The 16,252-nt window shown below is 36.7% G+C and overlaps 2 protein-coding genes and 1 long non-coding RNA gene across 5 annotated transcripts in view; 2 read left to right on the top strand and 1 right to left on the bottom strand.

The window, feature by feature from the left end:
- Positions 1–5,261, top strand: part of LOC135686945 (dedicator of cytokinesis protein 3) — a 39,376-nt gene extending 34,115 nt beyond the window's left edge. For both annotated transcript variants that reach the window (XM_065203355.2, XM_065203357.2), the window contains 9 exons: positions 81–167; positions 524–700; positions 1,168–1,251; positions 1,493–1,624; positions 2,224–2,273; positions 2,472–2,544; positions 2,883–3,004; positions 3,219–3,426; positions 3,881–5,261. In XM_065203355.2, the coding sequence (XP_065059427.2) occupies positions 81–167; positions 524–700; positions 1,168–1,251; positions 1,493–1,624; positions 2,224–2,273; positions 2,472–2,544; positions 2,883–3,004; positions 3,219–3,426; positions 3,881–4,486 (1,539 nt within the window). In that variant the 3' untranslated portion in view covers positions 4,487–5,261. The remainder of the gene's footprint in view (positions 1–80; positions 168–523; positions 701–1,167; positions 1,252–1,492; positions 1,625–2,223; positions 2,274–2,471; positions 2,545–2,882; positions 3,005–3,218; positions 3,427–3,880) is intronic.
- Positions 5,262–5,407: 146 nt separating this feature from the next.
- Positions 5,408–12,167, top strand: LOC135686947 (uncharacterized). 2 transcript variants are annotated; one of them, XM_065203360.2, is made up of 6 exons: positions 5,408–6,871; positions 7,409–7,511; positions 8,233–8,458; positions 10,690–10,937; positions 11,168–11,386; positions 11,495–12,167. In XM_065203360.2, exons 1-6 carry the CDS (start codon positions 6,530–6,532, stop codon positions 11,503–11,505), a joined length of 1,149 nt encoding a protein of 382 aa, XP_065059432.1. In that variant the 5' UTR covers positions 5,408–6,529; the 3' UTR covers positions 11,506–12,167. The 2 variants fall into 2 exon arrangements, with proteins under 2 accessions (XP_065059432.1, XP_065059431.1); XM_065203359.2 differs by having other exon boundaries at positions 11,168–12,167.
- A 1,565-nt stretch (positions 12,168–13,732) lies between these two features.
- On the bottom strand, positions 13,733–15,252 carry LOC135686949 (uncharacterized). The gene is made up of 3 exons (XR_010516127.2): positions 15,112–15,252; positions 14,560–14,745; positions 13,733–13,870 (listed from the first exon to the last, which is right to left on the bottom strand). It is a non-coding gene; the product is annotated as an uncharacterized LOC135686949 (long non-coding RNA).
- Between the last annotated feature and the right edge of the window lie 1,000 nt (positions 15,253–16,252).

Below are 16,252 nucleotides of genomic sequence, written 5' to 3' on the forward strand. Positions count from 1 at the left end.
TATATGTTACTATTATAGGGTTTTAGTATGTTATTTCATATAGTTTTTAGCTTTTATATCGCTTTGTTTATATCCTTTAGACACTTTGGTTGGAAAGAACGACAATGAAAACTGTCAATAGCTTTCCTGGTATTTTAAGGTGGAGCAGAATTGAATCGTGCCACAGGGTAGGTAGCTCTAAATGATTTTGCATTGCCTTCTAGATGATATACAAGCAATTGGCTAACATGATTGTATATTGTGTGGTGTACGCCGTGTAGTGACTATTATCAATATTTTGATGATTAATATTAGGGTTCGTAGAGTTGGTAAGGTTTAACTCATAGCTCGTATCAAGGTAGTTCAGGAGCTATCAAAATGCGGAATGAGTTTCAGTTAACGTGGACGTGCTCTGTTAGCCATTGTTGTATATCATAAGCAACAAGAACTTTCTAGATCTCTTTTTTGAATCTGAATTTTATTGAGAAACTGTTAATGTCCTTGACATGATTCTGTGTTTACCAAGCTTTTTTTCGTTATTCAGGAAGAACTAGATCCACTGGTGAATGCCAAACTGTCTATTGCTTCCAAAAACAAAGAGTTGGCTACTCTTGTGAGCCATTACGAAGGTTCTGCAAGAGAAAACATCAAATCTATGAGTATGGTATTGAATGGTGTCATAGATGCCAACGTCAATGGCGGAATATCTAAATACCAACAGGTGATTACAATAACTGTTTACAATGCAGCTGCAATCCTGACAAAATGTCGTGAAACACTAATGATAGCTGTTGAGGGCAAACACAGCCATTCTTTTCTCCTTCTTGGAATAATGTTAGTTTAATATAGATTGACCCAGTAGATTGGGAAGTAAGTTTATTCACGCGTCTTGCATGATATTTACCTAAACTATCAACATTGTTAAGGAGCGAAGGGGGCAGCAGTGGTAGTTTTCAGTAAAATAAGTAAAAAATTTAAGCTGCTAGATGTTCCAAGTAGTGTTGGCAGGCATTTTTATATTTCTGTACTTTCCTTGTCCATTTTCAACAAATGATTGCTGCTTCCCACCCTATTCCCCAAACCAAGGATGCTCCACCTGAACTGCGATGTAATTAATCTGTTTCAGCTTCACCCAGCCAAACGTTGTTAGCTTCAATAGGGTAACACATCATTATTTGATTCTATTAGGCCTTCCTGAACGAGGATTACTTGGAAACGAACGTCGAGAAAGAAGATGACGTGGAAGAATTAAAAATGCACTTAAGAGAACAGGTTTAAATTCATTATTTTCAAAATCTGCTTGTTAATAAACGAGTACCTTTTAGGCGGCTGGAAAATGGCTTTTTTTGTCGCGAGTTTGAGCTCATACTAGATAGGAACTACTTTCAGATGAATACAAGTTTCTAACTGTGTACGGACGTTCCATTCCTGTTGATGTCACGTTGCTCTATTCCATATGTTGTCTGTTTTTCTTCTCTTCTTGTTACTAATAAGTGTCATTTTTTAAACATAGGTCGACTTGTTGGCGTCTGGGCTAGCATTACATGAAAGATTGACTGACGCATCGATGAGACCATTCCACGACAAAATGGTTACAATGTTTGCACGAATGAAAGAGAGCATTGAAACCGGAGTACCTGTTGAGGTTTTCATACTTCGTCGTTTTTCTGTAATAGCATTTTATATGTGAACTAAAAATGAAATCTTTACATCAGTCTGATATGAAAGCTCAACCTGGTATGAATAACGTTGTAAAAATCTGTAAGATGCAACGAACTTTGTTTAGGCAGGCCACTTGCTGTAAATTGACATAGTTGACGATTCGAGATTAATGTTTTATGTTCTGCGTTAATGTGGATGTTAGAAGCAACTGAGGGAGACGCTAGTGGGTACACCCCCAGGAAAAAAGTCTTCAAACCAACCCCTTTTTATATTGGCATGGATTGCCTTTTTTGCAGAGTAAAGGCAACGCCCTTTAGATATATTATACATTAATTATTTAAATGTTAATTGTTTAAAAAACTGACGCGAGTAGAGCATTGCAAAGATATGGCGCGGGTGTGGCTGGAAGATGGCGCGGGATGATCTTCCCTGTACACTACAAGGAATGCAGACTGGCATCATGTTAGAAATTTACATATGCTAAATATGCTGAAACATAAAGAAACATATTTAAGCATTTACCGTAAATTGGTACTCTTTTACTAAATTTACGATTGACACAATACATAAATGCTTTTATAGATGATACCAATCACAGACAACACGCCAGGCTCCTTTAACATTTTGGAAAAGTAAGTTTGTATCTTCCTATTTAACCTCCGTGCTATTTTTCTTTAGGTAGTCTTTTTTTCATTCACACCTTAAGTTACATTGTTTTTCAAAACACTTTCTTTTTCCAATAATTCTCATTGTGAGCTGAGTTGCGTTTTCCTTGCATATTGTTCACTGTTTTATTACACATAGATGTATTTTGCTCATTTACCCTTTAGGACCATTCCCAGATCCCCCAAGTTGGCTCAGCGAGGCTCAAGAGAAATTGCAAGTCCGTTTGAACCTGAAAAGGTAAATTGATGATGAGTTTATGAACAGCTGGTTGCATGACTGCCGGAGAACTGTTTTTTTATGGAAAGCATACAGGGAAGAGGATGTCCTTGAACATTTCATGTAAAATTTGATTCTTTAAAGGGTGTACTTTGCTTAATTAAACCCTTTTGTAGCAGGTGGTAGGTGAGATTAAACAGCGGTTTCAGGACTTCAAATTACCCGATGAACGAAAATGGAGTTCTTTAACCCTTTAATATTTGTGTTCTGCTTTATTTTTACGCTTTTGGAATTTTATTGGAAATGCACGGTAATTTGATAGTAACTGTCTTAGATTTGTGCTTGTGCTATCATTTTAGCCTCCTTCCATGCGTCAAAGAATATCCATCGTGGGCAAAAGGATAACAGATACATTCTCCACATCGAGCTCACCCTCGGGCGATTCGCCTTTTGATTCCAATTCTGGAAACAGCAAGTCAAGGTAATGGAGATCAATACTAACTGAAAACTGACTGCATTTTTACATTAGACTCTAATTTAACTCATGATCAGAAGTATTGTTTTCTCCTCCATATTAAGCCGTTTTCCGTCGGTAAATTTCTTTGGTTGTTTTTTTTAATTATTCTGAAACTTTCCTTTTTATGAAGAAACCTTTCGCTAATATTTGTTCTGTTCCATCACTTTGTTGTCAACAGCAAAACCATGGAACGTCGAATAACAAATTCACGATCAACCAGTGCATTATCAGAAGAATTGTCGAATGGTGGTCCCCCAGTGCCCCCAAGAAGGGTGTCAGTGCCTTCATTCTTGACAAGAGGATCGGCTTCTTTTTCACATAAGGCAGGAAAAGGACTTCTAAAGCCATCTACAAACACACTTGGAAAAAGTGGAATTCTGGCCGGGGTAAGTTCTTCAAACTTTCAAATTCTTGTTTCTGCTTCCCAGAAATGAAAGACTGACATGTTTAACGGTGTTTCCATTGGTGGCAGTTGTCAGCAATCAAGTATTGTATAAGGTATATAAAGGAACGTTTTTACCCTTGTATTGGCTTGTAATTTATCAAAGGTCATGTGAATTTTGCAATGTTGCTATGTCCAACGTCGAAATGTATATTTGCACAATTTGCTCTTTTAAATTCCCAAAGAATCTTTTTTTTTATTAGCTGCCTTGTACTTGAAGCATGAGGTAATCCGGGTCTGCCTTTCCTGCAGTTTTTAGGTCTTTTCCTAGCAAAGAGGTTAATAACTTTCTTGTCACGATGTTAATGTCAATGCGTTTTCGTTTTTGTTGTGATGCTATGATCCTCGAAATACCTTGATTTATATCGTTGTCTTAGTTTACTAAAATCTCTTTTTAGTCGGCTCCAGCCTTGGACAATATTACTGAAGATGAACAAGCCCCACCTAAGTTACCAATGAAGAGAAAATCGACTTTGTCAAGTTCTCTTGCTGCCTCTAAGTATGATGAAGCAATTGGTGCAAACCTATCACAACACGGAACGCACTGTCAGAGCGCTTTTGAAATCAATAAAAATCGAGACTATTCGGAGCAGACGTTCCAAGCCTCACTTGTGAACGCAGACCAAAATGGTGGCGTTGGCAACGGTTTAGTGAATGAGAGGCCGAAATCAATGCCTCCAGATGCATTTGAATCTGGGCGACCGATCCCAGTTTCACGCCATGCATCAACAATGGCATCTAAGGAACAGCAAACACAAAAACGGCCTATTCCAAAACCGCGCCCGCGTACAATGATACTCCGAACTGAATCTGCAGATAACTTATTGACTTCAAAGACAATGTCTGCAGAGAATTTATCCAAATCGATTCCTGCGGGAGAACGGATGAGATCTGGTTCGGAAATAGCCTCTGCTGGCCCGCCAGTTCCCCTTAAACGTGCGCAACGATATCGCTCTCAGGAGGGCATATGTGACGATGTAAATTCAAAGGAAAGCAGGTTTTAACTCGCCAAACAATTTTCTAAGATCTGTTGCACTTTTGTGTCGTTGGTGCCAATTGATCAAAGGTATTGCTCGGCTATTTAGGCCCAGAATAGGGACAATTTTTTCACAACAATTTTGATTTATAAAAGGATTTATAAATGTCAGATAGTATAAAGTAAATAGTAGGGATGTCTAAAAGTAAGATGGTACTCAGTTATCAGGATTTTAAAATTTACTTTCTTTCCAGAGCAATTTTCATTCCAGAGCAATTTTCTTTCCAGAGCAATTTTCTTCCCAGAGCAATTTTCTTTCCAGAGCAATTTTCTTTCCAGAGCAATTTTCTTACCAGAGCAATTTTCTTTCCAGAGCAATTTTTGCCGAATTTTGAAAGCTTTGAGGATTTTTCACTTTTTACCAAATTCATTCAAATTCAAGTTTTTTTCAATAAATGATCCAGTGCTTCTTTTTGTATGAAAGCTGATAACTGAGAACTGCCCCAGCCTTGTAGCTAAAACTAAAGCCTTTCCAAATTCTATATTTTGATCTAACGATTTTTTGTAATTTCCTCAAATATATTTGTACATTTTGAATATCGTTTTATAACGTTATTGGCCGTATTTAGGATTTGTTTTTATATATAAATTAGCAGGGAAAGAAGACAGCGACTGTATATACGTAATTTTAAGTACTTTTTGCTATACCAATTTTGATTAAACAAAGCCCAACCGTTGAACATGTCACAGTAGTTAGCCATCATTCGTATATTCATGCCGTCGTAAAATGTGCTCGTTTCCAAGATCGGTTTTGTGCGTCTGTGAACTGCATAAGTTACATTCTGATTCTCCGGTTAGGGTGATTTTCCTGATTTGTTAGGCTGGTCTGTAAGTTAGTTTTGATATTGTCTTAAAGTTCATGTAAAATCGCGGTCGAAAATACATAAGATTGGGTATTGAAAGTGGTCAGAATTGTCGAGAAATGAACAATCTAAGTCTTAATGGCAAAGATTGGGACTTGTTACTTTCGAACTTCAGAAAAACTTTCAGAAACCGCATAGCAAAAAGCTCTGTTCGTTTGTCGACATCTGGTGGAAATCAAATCACATCATTGCCGCATTCCAACATCAGCGTCTGCAAAAAAACCCTATAAGACTGTGAAATCTTCAGATTACACAGCAAAGACTTGATCTAGCATAGGAGTATTTGTCCATTGTGCATAGAAGTGCCTAATTAAGATCCATTGCTATATTAACATGCACGGTAAAAGTGCAAATGAAGTTAAAGTTCCACAACACTCTGGCCTGGCTGTAAGAAACGACAACATCCTTCAACTACAAGGTTCATTCCTCTCAGATTGTAGATAATGCTGACGCAGTTGCCTGTTGGAAATATACTTTTTGTGAATATTCAAGTTCAGTGCATAGCAAGAATGTTCGGCTGATAATATGATGGGCAATTTTATGGATGAAATCTTTGTGCAGATAAGGGGCACCTTTTCATGTATAAAAGACACCTTTTCATGTATCTTTTTTCTGTTTTTGAGCTACACGAGATGTTACATTTCTGTTTCAAGATGCATTTACTTTGTATAGGCACCCGACAGGGTCAACATCATCTAGAAAAACTTTATGAATTTCTGATATAACACCATAAACTGTTTAAACAGCATTAACTATTTAAACAACAACAACAACCAAAGCTAGACAATATTTTGATACTTCTACGACGTACTTTAACTTCTATCATGACTTTAAAAGTTTTAATGCACCTTATCTTAATTAATTGATAAAAATCAAGTTGAAAATTTATGAATAGACAACCTATGCCGGCTAGACCTCGTTTACACCGAGAACTGGCGGCGTTCTTGAAAGCAATCTACAGATATTAAGTGGCTTAAGACATCTGTCAATCGCTTGTTGGTTGTTCTACTGTTGATTAAAAGACGCTTTAGACCAATGTTTTTGAGTATAAAGATGTGATCAAAACTCGACAGAATCAGACTATTCTTGAGCAATAACATTTTCTGTCAGAGACACAGAAGGACCAGCTTTTGCTCGTTTCTGGAAAGATGATGCTGGCAGCCTTCGTTCTTTTATGCGGCATTCTGTCACTTAGCGTGACTGCAGAAAATATTATTCGACATCAATGTGGAACAGAAGCAACATTTTACAAAATTGCATCAAATCATTCACTTAATAACGGCGACAATACTGTAACATTGACAACCTCAGAAGGCGTTTCTGGATGCATCGAGTTTTGCGTGAAGAACGAAAGCTGTAAAGCATTCAATTACAAAACTATTTCACCAGTTGAATCAATATGCGAGCTTCTGTCGAATGATAGAAACACGAAGGATGTTGTAGCAAGGGAAGGTTGGAGTTATTATGACACTGGGTCATTTTCATCACAGGTTGGGTGATTAGCATACTTGCTTTTCGTCTATAGTCCCCGTGTATTTCAAAATTTGTCGAAATGAAATATAGATCTAGCAATAAGCAATTCTCAGGGAGGCAATTGCTGGGGGCAGAAGACTCCCCCTCAAGCAAGATTTTTTTGTGAAATTTTTACTTGGGCCCAGACAAATTTAGCAATCATGCCAATTCTTTATTTTTCTTTACTTTCCTGGTGCTTTTCGAAATTTCAGATGAAAGCAAAAATACCAGTTACGAAATTATGTATCCTCGTCCTAAAGCGATCAAGCATCCCAGTCAATGGCTAAGTACTTTTTACTTAACCAAATAATTCTAACAACACTATACCTATCATATTATTTTTAAATCAATTATACATTATTTATAAACTTAAAAGCAATCGTACATTACTGAATAAAAAATATGTAGAATCTTCAATCATATATACACCCGTTTATGTAAAAATTTATATACACCCAAGACTGTAATAGTACCCATACTGGTTTATAATCATAATAATGATAATATTTTTGCAGATTGGCCAGCACTGTAGAAAACTGTCCTACAACCCTTGTTACCCTTGCCTATGCATGGATTCATGCCACTCAAGTATTGGATATAGCTGCAACTGCACACAAGGTTTGTATAAAGCTGCTACAGCTTTTCTTTTGCACCCGTTGGGGGCCTTTTATAACTGTACCATTTATAAAACAATATCTGGCCAGCTAACTGAAGACGTAACCGTGGCTCCATTTAGTCTTTAGAATACTATCGGTAAATGGTCGGCATTTAAAGTGGAATACATGTCACTGTACTTCATTAACTATGCTTTGCATTCATGCAGCTCTGAATTTGTCTTAATTTGCCTTCAGTTTCGAGAATATATCTGAGAAGGTTTATCTGAAATATCAAAGGAAAGTTGTGCACCATTTTATAACAACCCGCCTTAAGGTTGCATGTTTACTAGTTCTAACTTGTTTTGAGCATTTTTTATAAGGGCTGTTCTGGATTTTTAGTAAAATAATTTCCTCGAGGTAGAAAAAGAAAAAAACAAGAGACTGCATCTGCCCAGTGCTTCTTCGTTAATTAAGAAAACATATTTCTTCGATTATTACACTAGAGATTGATTTTAACTTTTCTTGCTGTGATTTTTTTATCATCGTTTTTATCAGTTTTTCTTATCTTTTTCTTCAGACCTATTTTATGCCTGTTGTAAGATACATTAAGTGCGTGCACTCTTTTCAAAATTAAACATCTAGTGGTGCCATGTGGGCTATTCCTGCTCTGGTTAAGTGACATATAATTTTTTCTGTCCTTACACTGCATGAAAGTAAAATATCTCATGTAACATTCTTTCTAGAATCTCCATGTCAGCCTGATATTTTCATTGCTTTTGAAACCACCTTAACTGGAAATCCCACAAAAACTGTCTATAACAGGGGGAAGGATAGAATTGAGAATAATGTTTTGACAATGATTAACGGTGCAACCATCGGTACTGTATTGGACCGGCCAGGCAAAGTGCTGAAAATTGTTGGTATCAATGCTGGTGCTATCGTGGGTAACTTTCAAGACAGCTGTATCAAGTAAGTTTAAAGATGATTCTATGTGATAATTATATGTGATAAATCTTTATTAAAAACGATCTAATATGAGAAGACCTAAGTGATAATAACAGGCAAATACCTGATGTTTCTAGGCTTGTGGTGGTGAAACTGTTATGTTATCTGCCTTCTGATACGAGTGTCTGTGTACCAAATAGGATAGTGATACCAGATTCAGCAGAGTCGAGCTGGTTGTTGTATAGTTTCATATACTAATGTCGAGACTTGCGAGACGAGAGGAAATATATGTGCGAATGTATCCAGTAGTTGAAATCATGTGGGCAACTGGTGGGCAATTGCCCTCCTATTTTGTCGAAACCGAAGCTCAAAAGCCCGACATTATTTATATAGGAAACTACACCTACGATAAAAGATTGCGAAGTATTTTGTGATCATTTTGCAATCCTTCACTTATACCAAAAGTCAAAATCAGTATAAGGTTTTTTCCTAAATAACTGCATAATTTGTCTTAAATTCCAATGTATGTTTTATAGCTCGTTTCAACACCTTCATCCTTTTTACGAATGCTCCGATTGCGGTAATAATGGCCTACCATATGGCTTTTGACCATATTACCTCCATGTTTTCCGAACTTAAGCCATTAGTAGGTGATACATAGTAGAAGTCAAATTGAAGACATTTAGAACTTTATAAACAAGCAATCCCAAATGTCATAATTGTTTTTTTAGATCGAGGCAGACAATAGTCTACCATTTTCAGGTTTTTCATCTTGTGTAATGGTTCTAGCTAAGCAACTATTCAAAGAACTTTTGCTCAGATTTTCCAAATCAGATATTTCAAGATGCATGCTCTAAACAGAATTTGGATCCGGCGAAGTGTCAAAATTTCACTGTTCCAATAAATGCAAAATTTGCTATATTTGCCTGTTTTCAAGCCATAATTTTACAACGTAAAGGCAGCTGAGTAGAATTAAATGCAAAAATCTTATATGGAACTGCTAGATGGAACGACCATCGGGTTTTACCAATAATCCGAAACATGTCGCCACTATAGTTTTTTGCACAATTTGGGTTTTCAAGTAAATGCTGCCCGATAGCAGAATCGCATGTTTTAGTGACCGAGGTGGCAGGACCGAGGTGAGAGGACCGAGGTGAGAGGACCGAGGTGGCAGGACCGAGGTGGCAGGACCGAGGTGGCAGGACCGAGGTGAGAGGACCAAGGTGAGAGGACCGAGGTGGCAGGACCGAGGTGGCAGGACCGAGGTGGCTGTTTTCTTTGGGGATGAGTTTTGTTTCTAAAACTAGACGGAACATGTTGTTTTATTCTATCCTCCAATCTTCGGGTAGTGCGTCCTACGTAACGAGAATCGTGTATAACGGAACTCTTTTGTGAGATAGGAACGCAATCCTTTTGCCTTTTTGCACTGTAAAGAATACGTGGATTCACGGCAAAGAAACAATTTGTAATGGCCTGTTTTATCTGATTTTCGAAACCCAAGGAACAATTACCGATCCAGGGTAGTTATAGATAGATCGGGCACTTCTGCGGACCAAATTTTATTTCAGCCGAGATTATTTCATTTATTTCATCTTATTCTTAATGTAAACTGAAATGACATCCTCTGGATAGCCGTTCTCCAGAAAATTCTTTTTTGGCTGTTCAAGTTCCGAGTCTAGACTTGGAACAAATCATCAGTTCCCTATGGGTAAGCAGTTTGATGAGGCTGATTTTTCTTTGCTTGGGCAAAACGAACTGCATTGAGTGTATAGCCCCGAAAATGTGGGTTTACGGTACACACTGGTAAGAAATCCAGCGCCAGACTTTTCAACCAAAACATCTGGAAAGGGAAAGGAGTTATTTTCTTCCTTTTCAAATGTAAACTGTAGGGCTGTGTTTAGGCCATTATGACGTTTTAGGAAAGTATCAAACTCACCCTTTGTTTTGAAGATGGTATATGTGTCATCCTCATATACCATCCAAAATGTTATCATGTATCATTGTAGGCCCTAATTTGCTCTGCCTGGTGAATCAGCGAGCTGATGAGCTAGCATGGCATACCCTTATGTTTACGAGAGCTGATGAGCTAGCATGGCAAGTTTTTGAGAGAGCTACACCGGCTAGCTTTGAATACATCTCCCTTCTGATCTTGTGCCTAAATGGTGCCTTTTATTTCTAGATAGACTGCTAGTAATAACTTGTGAGAAAACGTTCTTTTTTATCACGAATTACTTACCAATACCGTTCTGTTTCAGTAATCCAGAGGCTGGTCTCTGTAGTTTATCTCTATGGTTACGCATTGTTTCTCCAAACCCTGGGCACCAAACTGTTATTGGTACAGGAAGGTTGAAATGGAACACAGGTCTTCTTGTGCGTGTTTACAACAACGCAAAATCCATCATTGCCCGCTTTGTAGCACCCGAGAAACACCTATCTACTAAGACTTCACTGCCTGACACACTGCAATCTTGGACGCATCTGACTGTAACCAGCAACTGGAAATGTAAGTCGTCGTTTACACATATTTTATTCAAACAATCTTTTTGTGGTACAAAACTTGAAAATGGCTTAAAAAAGCAAACATTTGAATAACCTAAATCTCGTACGCCCTTTCATGGAGTGATCCTTCCCTCGGAGTTGCTTAAGTTGAACTTCAATGTCTCCTTTTATTGCAAATAAAATAGGCACATAAAGATAAATCCATGTTATTTTCAAACAAAATTTCGATTTTAGCTGCAAAACTCGTTCTTTACATTAATGGTAAGATTGTGGCAGAGGGTACAACGTATGGAACAACTTCTGCATCACCAACAGGCCACCCAGATCTTATAATAGGAGCCGGAACACTGTATCCCCTGGTTAATGACTACTGGGCTATGCAACTCGATGACTTGGCAATTTGGGATGGCTACCTGTTGAAACCCGAAGAAGTCGTCTACGTAATGAATCAAGGTATACAAGTTTGCAATGTATCTATAGATTCCCTTTTCTGTTTTACGTCCAACTCGAAGGCTTCGGGACGTCCCTGCCTGTACTTGATGATTTCTTTCTTTTTTCCAGGCTTCGTTTAGCATTACTTGGCTAGATGCGAAACATACATGGTTTGCAGAAGAACTGAATAATGGAGATTTGCAGAAGAATTAGACATTGAGATTAAATTGAAAAACTAGCATTTTGCATCACTAACAATAGCATGACAAAAGCATGTATCTTGTAGTTATATTTAATACATTTGTTGGCACTGCATCTTTAAGTTAGCAATTAATTAAAAAGGTATTGCACCAAGTAATAAAATAAAAGCAAATTGGTTTTAAAATTTTGGAGAGACTAAAACTGAGGAAAACGTTTCATGATTGATAAATAAGAAAAATTGATATTTGAAGGCCGCCAAAATAGCATTAGTTTACACTTCATTGGTTTGAAGTTTTAGTTTAACCTAAAAACTTTACCCAAAATGCAAACAGTTTCGATAAAGGCATCCAGATTAATACATGATTGCTATGTTTAATTTATAAATTTGATGCTAGAGAATAGTTTCACTGTGCCAAAATAAGTAGATTGTCTTGATTAATTTGACAATTAGTTTTAAAATACTAAGCACTTAAGATATAAAGAGCTTTATACCTCGTCCACAGGTCACATCATACACATACTACTTTTTCAACTATGTAACTTGGATTTCTATCTCTGGTGAACAGTCGGACTTGAACAATGCCGTTAGGCTGGAATACAACATTTTTCGAAAAATTTGAAAATGGCTTTGAAAAGGCAAACATTTTGTAAAATACTTAAAGCTTAATCGTCTGACGCTTCTCGGAAAGAGTGTCAGAATCAGGGTATTATAGATGAAGATGGCAAAAGCATACCCAGCTGTGGATCGAAAATGGCCGGTCCATAGCTGGATAAATGTATTTGGAAATTAGTTTGATAATTGCTTCATACTCTGAAGAGAGTCGGACAAAAATCTTTAGAATGTCTTGTGAATGTTTGTTTTTTTCAAAGCCATTTTCAAATTTTGTATCAACAAAATTTTTCTTGGAACTATTCGACTATTACACGAACAAACTTACATGCAGATACACGACAATTTGTGAGGAAAAGTGTATGGCTTTTGAATAAAAACTTTCTGAAGGAAATCTGTTTAAAAACGCTTCAGAAAGCATTTGCCACCAGAATAGAATATTTTGAGCATGTCATGTTATAGTTAGAAATTCCAACTTATGCGGAAATCCACAATTATCTATGAAAAATTTGAGGGTATGGTTTTGATAATTTACAATATTTTCAAAAAGTCTTTTCTGACAATGCTTAAATTAAATAAGAACCTTCAGTTTTTATCATTGCAAGGTTAAGAAAATTGAATCACATTTGGCATATCAATTTATGTAGAGTCCCATAATTTATGCATGGTTTTTGAAGGGAAAGGGAGACAAGCGGCCTAACAGGTCGGGAAATGCTGTTTGGTCCAAATTCAGATAAAAATTTTCGAGTTCGTATCAACTATCATATCAGTCTTTCTTGTGTTTTCTAAAATGCAATCATGTTATTGATTATATATATATATTTATAATATATAAATATATAAAGATGTAAAACTTAACAAAAGGCTTCATAGGCTTGAAAAAAGTACCCCATGCTTTGTAAATGCCATTTTTGCATCAGGCAAACCTCAAACGACTTTTTCAAATCAAAGTTTCAAGCTTAAGTTAAATTGCAATGCTCGCGCGACCTTTGTTGCAAGAATATAAAAAAGTTTGGTGTAAAATATTTTGATAATATCGATATTTGGCCAAGTACGTCCCCAAATCAAAGGAACAATCAGGGGGTAGCCTTGTTACAGATGCACCCTTTTATCTATTTTATGCATTTTTTCACAAGTTTTTATATTTAAAATCAAATCATGATCTTACGCTCTTTTGAAAAACGTTGCACTTTTTTGTTAAAATTAACTTCCATTAATGTTATTCACCAAGGAATAAGAAAAAATAAACAAACTTTAAGTATCCTGAAAGATTTAAGAAAAAATTTTACTCACCAACTAAACTAATTAGTGTATTACTAACAAAAGAGAACAGTACTCAGGAATCGTTATAATTCATTTGTATCCCACCTCTTAATTTCAAATATTTCTGTAAAGCAAAGGAATATTAAGTAGATGGTTCTTGGCACAAATGCTTTCATTGCTTGCATTGCTTATGAATGGGCGTTCATTCCAACTCTTCTCTAGGTAACGCCAGTATGCATTGCTTAATTTCATTTGAAAATGCTCTAATTTGCATGGCTAGATCTCTTCCTCATCACTCCCAACTTCAGCTTGTGGTAGGCCTGCATAGCTGAGTCTGATCTGGAATGACCTCCCTGAGATCGCCAAAGTGTCACTTCTTCTATCATGTCCATTTGTATCCTGAACATTCCCTGATCTTGGAAACACAGCATCTGGCAAAAAACCAAAACACCTCACTTGTAAAAACGCACTGTGAGATATTCGAAAGTATAGCCAGTGTAACTCATCGGCAGAAAGTGCCTCAAAAGACTTACTAATAATGCCCAAAAGTAGGGCAAGGCAAAAGCTGCTCAAGTTACAGAATTTCAAAGCAGTATGGTAGGAAAAAAAGGTGTGATTTAGCTGAAAAAAATGGTGACTAAGTCATGAAAACACGTTGAAGCTCATTGGATTACTTTGACTATCAAAAATATCTAGCATATTTTGAGAAGCGTTCACCTGCCCAAATCTTAAAAACTCTGGGCCTTTGACACCTAAGGCCCACTAAATGTTACACATTTTTAAATAAATTAACGTGCACATTGTTATTCTCCGCAAGTTTAGGACCATTTACATTTTTCGTAATATAAAACTCCTTTAAAAACGTACAATAAATTCTGCGAACTTGGTTGCCCATTATTTATCGCTTTGCTTGTTTATGCCAGAAAGTGAGCAGTTATGAGCAAGATGGGAAGTAATCAAACTACTTTCTGCAAACTAATGCTGCTTTTCTCGCTAAATTGCTCGCCATGTTACATGATGTCTGACCTCGCACATGAACTGCCTCGTATCAGTTGCTTCTTGCAATATGATCTGATCAGATTTGTGTTGCAAGATACATCATAAAAGATAGGAAACTCACCTTATATTTCAAATTTTTATGATTTTTGACGAAATGCAGTCCGTTAGTTCAAGATTTTCTCTTCTCTACAATGGCCATAAGATCGATCCACTTATAATGAGATTTGATCCGCGTAACATGATTTTATTTCTTGAAACGAATTTTCAGGACTTCCTCAAACTTGCCATGACTTGCCTTGTTGTGCATCTGTCGAGTGAGAGGATAAAATAGTCGAGAACTGCTATGAATAAACAATCGAAGAACGAATAGATTGTTCTATCGACGGGTATTCCTTTCGGCTGCTATATAAAAAAGGCTTTCTCAAAAGAAATACAGCAACAGAATTAATCTTTTTTATCTGAAAAAGAACATAAGCAAAATATTTATGTTTCAAAGTCTGAAAACAATGGAACAAGGGATTATCCAGATCTAGCTTTTTGGAACAAGACTAGGCAAGTAGGCCTATCCAAAAAGTGTTTGACAAAGCACGTAGATTTTCAATTTCACGGTAAGCTTTGTGCATAAGATTTTAATCATTTCAACATTTGCAGTAAGCTTTGAGTTCACATTTACCTTTGTATTGAAGAAAACGTCAGAACAATCCACTTCTGTTCCAGGTACACTGCGTAAAAATTCATAAAAGACTGTCCAAAGTGTTCCTTTTCAAATTTTTTGTAGGAAACTCCACATTCTGAGCCTGTACATCAAATGATGGAGCACTTGTTGGTTTTGCCACCTGTATTGGGTATTGTGGCGGATGAATTGTTCTTCAAAAGTCATGAAAAGCAAGCTATTGGAGCTGTTCCTGGAAGTAAAACATTTATGAATTGGTAACTAAGCATTTCTGTTTATGCAATGCAAGCTGTGTTGCTTCTCAAAGAACACAAAGATATAAAGCTTTGCTGTGGAGATCTTTGAAATGCAACGAAACAAATGATAACTGGAAAGAAAAAGGTAAATTTGGCATTATGTGGAAAGTATCATGGTGATTTCCTAGTATTCATTCAATCTTGACATCGCTTCCAATAAATGCTCTTGATAAGATCCTGTGAGGTTGGTGTATTATAATTTCCTCGTGACTGGCTGAAATAACGGAGGAAAGATGCAAATGAACCTTGTGAAAAAGCTACCACCATAGAGATAGATGAAGTTATTCGATATCTTAAAAAGATTCTTCATGTAAGTATGAAAACAGAGTTACTTTGTTAGCAACGTTGCAAAGCTAAGTCACACACAGTACAGAAAAGGTTTGTACTAGTGTTGGAGATTTATATGCCACTTATTTCAGAAAGACTGCTTAATAATGTAAGCTTCCATATAATAATCATCATTCCTTATAACCAGAGGTTCATGAATTCCGTTTCGGGATGGGCCTTTCCAGTTTTCACATTGTTCACGTGCCCGTTTATTGCGAGAAATAACGTGTGGCATCAGCAGAAACATATTAATATAAAAAACATTCTCAAGTTTTTGGAAGATAATATCGTTGACTTGCATTAAAGAAAAGGAGAATGTCCAGGTTTGTGGAAACCAACGCTGGCCCCTACAGTCACAACAATACAGGTAGTTGTTCCCTCGTTGTAAATTATAAAATGTGTCTGGGCCTAAGCATGACTGAAGAACAGCAAATCGGTTTTAAGATGTCGTTGGCAGATGCCAAGTTAAATGAACGAGCTGGTCAGCATTATATTTAGTCTGGAAACTACAAGCATCC

Source organism: Rhopilema esculentum, chromosome 6, assembly GCF_057945365.1.
Source record: "Rhopilema esculentum isolate cy_ngs chromosome 6, ASM5794536v1, whole genome shotgun sequence".
Classification (NCBI taxonomy): domain Eukaryota; kingdom Metazoa; phylum Cnidaria; class Scyphozoa; order Rhizostomeae; family Rhizostomatidae; genus Rhopilema; species Rhopilema esculentum.

What these genes read in the sequence shown, in the direction of transcription:
- LOC135686947 (XM_065203359.2), top strand. Translation starts at nt 6,530, where the DNA reads ATGATGCTGGCAGCCTTCGTTCTTTTATGCGGCATTCTGTCACTTAGC. An exon ending in CTGGGTCATTTTCATCACAG is followed by an intron (nt 6,872 to 7,408) that starts GTTGGGTGATTA and finishes ATATTTTTGCAG; the next exon opens with ATTGGCCAGCACTGTAGAAA. An exon ending in TAGCTGCAACTGCACACAAG is followed by an intron (nt 7,512 to 8,232) that starts GTTTGTATAAAG and finishes CATTCTTTCTAG; the next exon opens with AATCTCCATGTCAGCCTGAT.